At 45.1% G+C, this 10701-nt stretch overlaps 1 protein-coding gene and 1 non-coding gene across 2 annotated transcripts; both read right to left on the bottom strand.

Annotated features, from left to right (window-relative positions):
* Positions 1-2903: 2903 nt before the first annotated feature.
* On the bottom strand, positions 2904-8297 carry LOC120234559. Its single transcript, XM_039236468.1, has 4 exons — positions 8214-8297; positions 5033-5382; positions 4708-4889; positions 2904-4191 (listed from the first exon to the last, which is right to left on the bottom strand). The coding sequence occupies exons 1-4, from the start codon at positions 8295-8297 to the stop codon at positions 3602-3604; spliced, it is 1206 nt and encodes a 401-aa protein (XP_039092399.1). The 3' UTR covers positions 2904-3601.
* On the bottom strand, positions 4264-4348 carry TRNAR-UCU. The gene is given in 2 exon segments: positions 4264-4299; positions 4312-4348. It is a non-coding gene; the product is annotated as a tRNA-Arg (tRNA).
* Positions 8298-10701: the final 2404 nt, after the last annotated feature.

The following is a 10701-nucleotide window of genomic DNA, read 5'->3' as shown; positions in this document are numbered from 1 at the left end:
CAGTTATATGGCTCTACTATATTTTCTTCAAACAGTTCAATTGTTTTTTTTAATTTTTGAAGTACAGTTGGCATACCTTAGTTTCAGGTGTACAATAGAGCGATTTGACAATTCAATACTTTAAGCAGTACTCACCATGGTAAGTGTAGTTACCGTCTGTCACCATACAAAGTTATGACAATCTTGACTATATTTCTTGTGCTGTACTTTTCATCCCTGTGACTTATTTTATAGCTGCAGTTGGAACGTCTTAACCTCCTTTTCCTGTTTATCGCCCATCCTCCCTCCCTCAGCAACCACCAGTTTGTTCTGTGTGTTTAGGAGTCTGTTTCTGTTTGTTTTCAAACACTTCACTATTGATAGACATCTAGGTTATTTCCAGTTTGGGGCCATGCTAAATAAGACTGCATTTATGATAGAGATATAACTGTCAATCTTTCTAAATATCCAAAAATTACAAAATATTAGAATACCAAAATAGATATATATCACAACCAAGTAGGATTCACTTCAGGAATGCAAGAAGGGTTGGATATTAGAAAATCTCTTAATATACAGCAAAATATTAATAGATCAAAGGAGAAAAACCTCCATAGATTACTGACAACTAGGGATAGTTTCTTAATGTGATAAAGGGTGTGTGTGTGTGTACATGTATGCACGTGTGCACACCAACCCCAAAAGCTGGCATCATGTGTAGTGGAGAAGCATTTCTGTAATGATGGGAAATAGGACAACTCGGTCCACTGTCACCATGATCACAAAAGCGAACATTTTCTGGAGATGCTATTGCAAGAGAAATAGTAATGAGGCATACAAATTAGAAAAAAAAGACAATACTATAATTATTTATGGGTGATAGATTTCCAAAATACACAATATAGTTAACTGAAAAAAACTTCCTTTTAAAAAACTGAGAGATAATTCACATACTATAACATTCACCCCTTTAAAATGTGCAGTTCACTGGGATTTTGTATATTCAGAGTTGAGCAGTTATCACCACTCATTCCAGAACATTTTCATCACTCCAAAAAAATCCCATTAAATCCCCATTAGCAGTCACCTCATAGTCCCCTTATCCCCAGCACTTAGCAACAACGAATTTACTTTCTGTCTCAATAGATTTGCCTATTTAGAATATTTTATTTAAACGGAATCATATAATACGTGGTCTTATATGTCTGGCTTCTCTTACTTGGCAGAATGTTTTCAAGGTTTATCCATGTTGCAAAATGAATCAGTATTTCATTCCTTTTTATTGCTGGACAATATTCCACTGTATGGATAATACTACATTTTGTTTATCTACTCATCATCACTTGAGGGGTATTTGGGTTGTTTCTACTTTCTGTCTATTAAGCATGATGCTGCTATGAACAATCATGTACAAATGTTTGTGTTAACACAGGCTTTCACTTCTCCTGGGTGTATACCTAGGAGTGAAATTGCTAGGTTATATAGTAACTCTGTACAAAGTTTTGACTAATTGTCAGACTTTCTCCCAAAAAGACTGCACCATTTTATATCCCCACTTGCCCACATCCTTGCCAATGCATGTTATTGTCTTTTTTATTCCAGGCACCCTAGTGGATGTGAAGTAGTACCCATTGGTTTGGAACTTAAAAGCCATTTTAAATAGCAAAACAGTTCAATTAAGACGGCTGTATATAAATTTATTATTTAAAATATCAAAAGCCTTATATACAAACCGTAATCACTTAGAAAATATAATGGAAGAAAAGATCCCAACAAAAAAGATAAATTAGGAATAAAGTTAACAAATAATTCAAGATTATAATAGAAAACTCTAACATAATCCTGAAAAGCATAGAAAGACTTAACAAATGGAAAGGCAGAGGTGTTCTTTTTCCCTCCTTGCTGCTCTTAAATAGTAAGATTCAACATAATTAGTTCAATTTTCCTATATTAATCTATATATAACATGACTCCAGTACAAATATCTCCTAAGATTAGAACCAGACTACCTGTTACTAAAGCTCATGTGAAAAGGCAATACTGAATTATGGTTTTACCCAAAGACCCAGCCTTCCTGGGTTCCCATCCTGGCATACTGCTTATTATTGGCTGTGTATTCCTGGACAAGTTCCTTAACCTCTCTGTTTCAGATGCCCCGTCCATGAAAGGGGATTATATCTACCTGGTAGAGTTGTCAGGAGGATTAAATGCCTTAAAAATGCATAAAGCACTTAGAATAGTACCTGGTATATAATAAATGCTAAATAACTGCTAGTTATTAACATTATGTGGGAAAAACAATTCAAGAATAGCCAAGGCAAAAAATCATCCAAAAAAAGTTATGAGAAAGGATTGGCCCCACTAGACATAAAACAGCACACTTCTGGTGAATCAGAATTAAGACAGATCAATGGAACAGAATAGAGAATCCAAACACCCAAATGTAAATGGAAATTTAGAAAATAATAAAAATAGGCATTTCAAATAAGTGAATATAGGAAAGGAGGGTTAGGGTGTTCATCACCAGTGATTCTGAGACCAAATTCCCACTTTCCCCTTATACAAAAGTATATTCTGGATGACATAAAAATTTAAGTATAAAAATAAAACCATATAAAGCATTAAAATAAAGCATGATGAAATTATTTAGGATTCGGAGTGCAGTATAACCCCAAACCTACAAGCCATAAAGGAAAAGATTGATAAATCCAAATATACGAATTTCTGTAAGGCAATAAAATAAAATGCCATATAGGAAATCAAAAGACAAATCAATTGAGAAGGAATAATTGTAACACATATAAACAAAGGACTGGTTTCCAGAACATATAATAAGGACTCCCACAAACCAGTAAGAAAATGACCAATTATGCAAATAGAAAAATGAACAAAACTGAACAGATAAATCACACACAAAAAAACCCAAATTATTCCCCATGTGAAAAAATGCCCAGCTTTCCCTCATGATGAAAGACATGAATTGACACTACAACTAGAAACCATTTTTCTCCTGTTTGATAACACATGGGCTGTGAGGAAATGGGCACTCACACACACTGCTGGTGAGAGTAAAATGGGTACAATCTCTAGGAGAGCGATTTGGCAGTATCTACCAAAGAACGCACAAACAAACCTTTGACCCAGCAATCCAACTTCCTAGGAATCTATCCTATAGATATACTTGCACTCATCTACAGTAATGTAAAAACAAGCTGTTCACTGAAACATTTCCACAGTAAAATCATTACAACACATACGTACAATGGAACAAGGCAGGCCCACCTATATTAATAAGTGAAAGAGCAAGTATAGCACACTACCAACTGGGAATCACCTATATCAACATCATCATCAAAGACAACAGGTATAAAATTGACATGTGCATAAAATAAATCTGAAAATATTTCCAAAAAACCGTTTTCACTAATAGCTTATAAAGAGAATTGAAAGGATAAGCTATAGGAACAATAATGCTTACTTTCCTCTGTACCTTTTTCAAAACAATTTTGGAATTTTTATTTTTTGCATCATGTTTGTTACAATTAATTCTGAAAAGTCCATTCACTTGATTGATTCGCATTTAGTGAGGTGGAACCCTGATCCCACGCAAACCTAGGAGTTGTCAGGAGAAGAGTACAAGATAGCAGTCACTGCCTGGGGGAGCTGACGGGCAGAACCGACCTGGGACCTCTTGGCCCTGGAATCCCGGGGGAGAGGAGCGGGCGTTCTCACCAGAAATGCAGATTCCTGGCCCCATCCCCAATCGACTCCATCCGAGGCCCTCCGTGACGCCCAGAAATCTGCATTTCTGACCCCATCTGGGATTCTGGTACGTGACAGTTTTGAAGCCTTCGGGGCTGGAAGGGCGGTTGGCCTGCACAGCACAGGTCACGGTGTAGGCGTATTTTCTCATCCTTCCCGCGCCTTCCCTAGTGGTCACCGCCGCGCTAGAGAGTGGGGGCAGCTCCTCCGGAACACCCGCGGTCCGGGCCAGCTTTGGCCCGAAACGGCGAGGCCTCGTTTGGCCGCCGCCCGGAGGCATTCCTCCCAGTTCCTGAATCGGGCTCCGCTGTCCGCTGGGCCCAGTATCCCGAGCCACGGAGCTAAGGAAGGGGGCGGGGGGGCGAGCGCAGCCGCGCGAGCGGCTAGGTGGAACGGCCATAGAAGTCCAATGCAGAAGGACAAAGGGCAGAGAAACAGAGGCAAGTTCAACTGTTTAGGGAAAAAAAAGGAAAGAAACGATGAGGTCAGAAAATAATTTCTGCGGGGGGTCGGGAAAAACTGCGACTCCGCCGGGACTCGAACCCGGAACCTTTGAATGCCTTCAGCCTCTAGAAGTCCAATGCGCTATCCATTGCGCCACGGAGCCACCTGTTGGAGTCCTCGCGCATCTGCTGTGTTAAGCCAGAGGCGACGGCCCCGCGCCCTTCCCACCGCCCCCTGAGCCGTCCCCCCAGCCACCCGTCTGTGACGCCGAGACCACAGCATTGCTAGTCTGAGTAACAAGCCACCAAACAACGAGCCGAAGGCGCCCGCCCTTCCCCAGCGGCCGCCTCTCTTGAGGTCGGCGAGCCCCGCGACTCCGCCGGGCCCCAGCCGATCGGTCCGAGGGCTGCCAGAGCCGGGTTCCGGGCCTACCCGCGGCGCCGCCGTACCCGGCCGCGCAGGACAAATCACGCCCTCGCTCTTCCTCCCCAGTCCCTTCCCGCCCCGAGCGCCCCCGCCTACCGGGTCCCTCCGGCGGCCGGTCCCGCCCCGCCCTGGCCCCGGCGATACGGAACCAGGCCGGCCGTTGCGCCGTTAAGCCCGGCCGGTAACGCCGGGAACTTACGTCGCACCGTTTAGCAGCCGATCTCGAGCGGCGGCCCCTCCCGGGTCCCTGGCTCTTCCCCGGCGGGCCGCCGCGACGTCTGTGTGCGTGCTTGTGCGTGTTTTATTTGCGCAGGGTTCGGTAAAACGGGGTTTGGGTTGCATTTCGCTCCCCACAGACCCAGAGCCGAATTTCGGAGGTATCCGGGCTCTGGTGGACTGAGGGGGGCGACGCGCCCCTCGCCTGGCATCCTCCAAGAGCTCGTCCGAGGGCCGGGAGCTGCCTCCGTGGGCGCCGCTCAGCCGCCCCCAGCCCGCGCCCCGAGACCACGCGGCTGAGTGGGCGGCAGCCGTGAGGGTGGCTGCGCTCGTGGAACCGCCAGGAGCATGCGTGTGCGGGTGCGCGCGGCTGAAGGGCGCGCGCCCGAGCGCGGCCGCAGGGTTTCCCGGGGACGGCGGGAGGCGGCCGAGCCAGAGGCTCCTCGGAATGGCGTGGTGGCCACGAATCAGGTGGGTGATTGGGGGGCGGTGGCGGTCTTCAGTGCCCCAGTAATCCCCCACAGCGCGACCCCGAAGCCACTTGAAATAGACAGTCTAAGTTAATACGGCGTGGTTGCTGTGCAACCGCTGCAGACAAAACCCTCTGCCTCCTATCAGTTTGCGGCTTTCCGAGCCCCGCCCACGTGGAAATTTCGGCTCTACAGCTGTGCGCTCTCCTCAGGTCGGTCCACGGCCCACTGTTGCACCAAACCACCATCAGCCACAGACCACGCCATGGCTCAGGCCAATCGTCCCTGCCTAGCATCATCAGGCATCAAAGCAGAGTAGTGTCTGTCAGTGTTCTAAAGAGGGGAAGGGAGCTCCTAGGGAGAGTGTGGTGTGGTTGGGATCTTTCCATTCTTATTTAACTCCACAACAGTGCTATGAGGCAGGTACTATTGTCCCCTTCAGAAAGAAGGGACACTGCAACTAAGGTTAAATTAATTGTGTAGGGACACTCAGCTAATAAGTATCAAGAACTGTGAAGAATCTGAGATTTTACCCTTCTTGCAGGCTAACATGTTAGCTGGTCACAGGTTCACGGATGCTGACAGAGCACACGAGAGTACTGGGTCGGAAATGAAAGATTGTTACAGCAAAAGCAGTAGCCACAGTGTCAACATATTTGTGTTCGGTTCCTGAACCCCAGTTCTCACCGGAATGAAGCAGATGGGCCCAGACGGATGCTTGCACACAAAATGGATTGCATTACAGCAGAGAAATGCTAAACTTGGGGAACAACCCACCATTTAATAGCAGGCAGTAAGCAAGACTGCTCTTGGTCCCACGAGGAGACACCCTCAAGGTTGCTCACTGCCAGCACAACCCTGAGACATGGCCCAAGTGAACAGGGTGTTTGCATTCTTAGCATTACCTGGCAAGAGCCTGCAAGGATGCTGAGCGCCCATGGTGGCCTGTCTCACCAAACAGTAAGTGGCAGAACCCGGATTGCTGTCAGGCCTGTTTCATTCCATCAAAATGTAAGTAACATTCCTTGACAACAAGAATTTTTTTTTTTTATGTATAACATTGTTATGCCCCCTTTAATAAAGATTAATGAAATAAAATACGTCCTTGCAGACATCAGGGAATTCTTGCATGTGCAAAATTAGCCTGTAAAATGGAATATTACTTTAAATCATATTTACATAATTCTTATTGAACTCTGCAATGTACTGACACTTGCGGCATCTCAGAATCTTCACTGGTTCTTGGAGTTGAACATGGAGGAACGGAGGAAGAGACAGATGTTCAGTGCCCCTGTGGGAACACCGTGCAGAGGAATTTTGTCCCGAGGTGTTGGTGCCAACTCTCAAATGATGAGTCATTGACATAACTAAGTAACAACTCAGGCTCATATATAAAAGTTCTGCATAGGGAACACTGGGAAAGAGACAGGTGCTAGAGAAGGAAGTGTGTGTTCCTAATTCCACTTGATGAATCAAACAAAGAATTTTAGATATTTGATTCCTTTTACTAGCTGAGGCCAAAGCTCCTCCTGTCATGGAAAACATTACCAAGATACAGGGTTAGCAGACAGTGTGGAAAACGAGGCTTGTAACAAACTCCACTAGCAATCAAGGTTGTACTTTTTACCCCCTACAATGAGAAGACTGGGAAAGCCACAAAGGAACAAGTTCCATGTGTGTTCTATGACAATTAATAAGCGCTTTATAGTGAATCTAGCTTCAGAGACAGCAATGTTAGCATGTAAAGGGAATGTAAATGTGTATTTAGTTGCCATCTGAGAAGAAAGATTCAGTCGGTTTTAAGGTCTTAAACCTTTCCTAACCCTAAGAGATGAATTTTTTTCGAGAGGTACATACAGTAAACAGCAGCCATTATGAAACCTGAACCAAGAATTACTCCAAGTGAAAAAAATTACCCCTTCCTTCCTGCCGACAGAGGGAGCCAAAGCACGAACTGTAACCACCTCCAAGCAGGCTGATAGCGCCAGCTGCAATTTGAGTTTCCTGAACAGCAAAGCCCTAAATTAAATACAACTTCATTTTGCTGTTTTAAAGTTCACATCCATTATTCACCCCTGGGAGTCTGCAATAACACATTTCATGTTTGTACAGCAGAATTATTTTTAAGTTACTATGTTGCTCTATTTTCAGTGCTTAGGAGCAGCTCCAGCCTCCCCCAGAAGGCCTAGAAATCTATACTGTTCTGTATTTTCACTAGCTTTGCTTTGCTTCAGAAGGAGGAGGTCACTGGAGGACGGGCTTAACTCAGTTCACTGAGTAGTTAGGGAGTATATATTTGGGCCTCCTGTGGGAGACAGAGTAGAAGTCTAAGACATAGTCCATGGAGACTTCCAATTCCTTGGGAGAAACATGAGCAGTTGAAAATGAAGCAATACACAAATAATGCCGTACAGCGAATGAAAACAAATGGCAAAGTGTGATGGGCACCCCAGCCAGTGTAAGTGTTTTGAGTTTGCACTCCCAAGTGATAAGTATGTACTACTGTATTAATTATAAGCATACCCCCAAAAGAAGTTTTAAAAGGATGAGATTTTTTTTACAACAAAGATGCTGAGGTTTGGAGCTCAGACTGCAGAGTCACACTCCTGGTGTTCACATCCTGGCTCTGACTCTGATTTGAAAGACGTAATCCTCAACTTCCTAAAGCCTTTCTTTCCTCCTCTGAAAAATCCCGAAGTTGTTTTGAGGATTGCAGAAATTAATCCTTGCAAGGGTTTATCTTAGGGCTGGTGGACGGTAAATGTGGAACAAGTGTTTGCTGTTATTAGTAGCAAGCAACTCTCAATTTAAAAACAAAAAGCCACATCCTGCAGGAACAAACCAAAGTTCAGATACAGCATCAGCTAAATTTGTTGCAACCCTGAGACATTGTCCACCTCCCTACCCGGCTCCTACTGGACCATCAACAGCATGTCTGTTACCAAACAGAACACTCAGCTTCTCATACTGAAAGCTGGAAACATTTACCTTCAGCTTCATGATTTCCTCAGTTTTGTCTCAAAGAACTTGGGTGGGTTCTTATTTTCACTTGTGGAAGCCCACGGTGTTCCAAAATGAAAACTTTTTGCCAGTAAAATCAACATTTAAATGATGGCCCTTTTCATCCTAAAAAATTTTAGCACTGAATTATTAGCCAGACCAATAACCAAACTACATAGGTGGCAAGATGGGAATAAGGAAAGGAAAAGAAAATTTTCTAGGATGAAGAAATATAGGCATTAAGATAGAGAAGAGGGACGAATAGGCCCTTACAGAAGTACTGTTGGGGGGTTGAGGAGTTAAATGTGTTGGGAGATTAGGTTGGACAGGGACAGGTAGGACTGAGGCCAGCTGGGGCAAAGTGGCCTCTGCAGGCCTGATTCAGGATGAGGAAGGTGGATGTAATGCTACAGGCAATTGGAAGCTACTAGATTCTTCTGGTATGTGCTTTAGAATGACTGTGCTTTAGAAAATGATTAATTTAGGAGGTGGCATGCAGGCTGAGTGGGGTGGGGCCCAAGGGTCAGAGAGACCACTCAATTTCATTAAATGTGTACTTGGTCTTTTCCTATGCTTCCTCATCTCTCCAGCAAACGATGATTGAGGGTCTACATGAGATACAAAGAAAAAGACAGATGCCTGGTTTATAAGCCTAATGGAAGTGAACACAGGTACACAGCCAACTGTGATGCTGAGTCAAGAGGTCTCCAGGTGAGGTACAGGTGGAAGGGGACTTGAGGGGAGAGAGAGGGAGAGGGAATTAGAGAGGAAGGCCGCATATGAAAAGACTCTCCAACCTAAGGCCAGTTTGTGTGCAGGGATCCCGGCAGGGATTAGCATACAGCCTGGGGGATAGGAGGAGGAAGAGCAGACAGTCTGGGAAAATGGTAGAGGCTGAGAAGTCCAATGCATGGCATAAAAAAGGGTCTAGCTATCTTGGCCTTGGGTGGAGCTAACTTGGCCTTGGTGCTGGTAGAGTAGGTCACTGGGGTTCAGGGAGCTAGTGACAAAGTCAGGTATGGGTCAGTTCCATTGTTCTGTGCCATCAGCCAGTCAAGAAAACAAAGAATACCCAGCTGAGGATAAATGGAACATGATCCAAAGGAAAGGGCTTGGGAAGAGCAGGTTGAAAATCTCAGACTAGTAGGCTGGTGTTCGGGGGAGGGGTGTCTATTCTAGTCACAGAGGGGAAACTGAGGTAGAACCAGGTATTCGCGTTCTGAGGGAGTCAGTGCTAGTTCTGGACCTTGTGGCTGGGTTGACTGGGTTGCTGAGCAGGCTTCCAGAGTAGAGCTCAGGAAGGATGTAGGACCATCCTGTAGGTGGCAGTCACTATCTGCTGTCGAGATGGCTGGACAAAGGCCAAGCCAGACGGGAGTCTGAGTCTTGTCAGGCTTTGTGCCTGCAGACAGCACATTTACTCCTTTACGCATTGAGCATGGCTAAATGCCAGCTTCCGCACTAGTATTTTTTTTTTTCAGCTCCTCAGGTGATTGTCCTATGCAGCCAAGTATGAGAACAAATGCTTTCTGCCCATTCCTACTACAGTGGTGACCATGGCCCAGGAGCATCAGCAGACCCTGTGAGCTGGATAGAGAGGCGGGGTCTCAGACCTCCCCCACACCTGATGAATCAGAATCTGCATTTTTTTTTCCTTCAGGGCAGATGGAGTGTAGCATTTTAACAAGGGTGCAAAGAAGGCTCACAGAATGCACTATGTGGCTTGGGGTATGTGTGGGGGTAGTTTGTGGGGCAAGGGGAGGATGAACTGGGGTGGGTGGAGCCAGAATCTGCATTTGAATAAGATCCGCCAGGTGATCCATTTGCATTAAAGTTTGAAAAGCACTGGTTTGGGATTTAGGTATTCAGACTCTCACTAGTCCACTTCGGCTTCTGTTACCAGCATCAATTTAAATCCTCAAGGAGATCTCAAAACTACGTCAGAAAGCTCAGGATCGATCTGATTTATTGGCCCTAAACATTAGCTCAGAGGATATTATGCCCCTTTACTTCCCACTGCGTGGGGAATTGGGGAAGGAAAGGTATGTTGGTGATGACATCCAGTAGAACCTAGGTCAAGTCCATTCCAGAACAGGCAGAAGAATCACTGTAGGGTTCCTTTCTCCTGAGTCAGACTGAGGGACAAGGCTGATGAGTGAGAAGGAAATCTTCCAGGTAGAGGTGTCCAAGCTTTTAGGGTCTCAGCTCTTTCCCCACGAGATGTCTGTCACAGACCCACAAGTGACCCCAACAACCCTCTGTCTCAGTGGAGCTCTTGTTATTTGTCATTAAATTTCTGATTCTAATGAGAAACATTGTTATTTATTTATTTTTGTTTGAGAGAGAGAGAGAGCATGCGACAAGTAGAGGGCAGAGCTGGGGAGAGAGAATCTCAAGGAGGCTC

This window comes from Hyaena hyaena, unplaced genomic scaffold (assembly GCF_003009895.1).
Source record: "Hyaena hyaena isolate Hyena2069 unplaced genomic scaffold, ASM300989v1 scaffold_111, whole genome shotgun sequence".
NCBI lineage: Eukaryota > Metazoa > Chordata > Mammalia > Carnivora > Hyaenidae > Hyaena > Hyaena hyaena.
This window is presented reverse-complemented; position numbering and strand designations above follow the sequence as displayed.

Coding starts and splice junctions, on each gene's coding strand:
- LOC120234559 (XM_039236468.1), bottom strand. CDS start 8,297: ATGAAGCTGAAGGTAAATGTTTCCAGCTTTCAGTATGAGAAGCTGAGT. Junction 5,383..8,213: donor GACATGCTGTTGATGGTCCA/GTAGGAGCCGGG, acceptor GTATTAACTTAG/ACTGTCTATTTCAAGTGGCT. Junction 4,192..4,707: donor CCGGCCGCCGGAGGGACCCG/GTAGGCGGGGGC, acceptor TTCCCTAAACAG/TTGAACTTGCCTCTGTTTCT.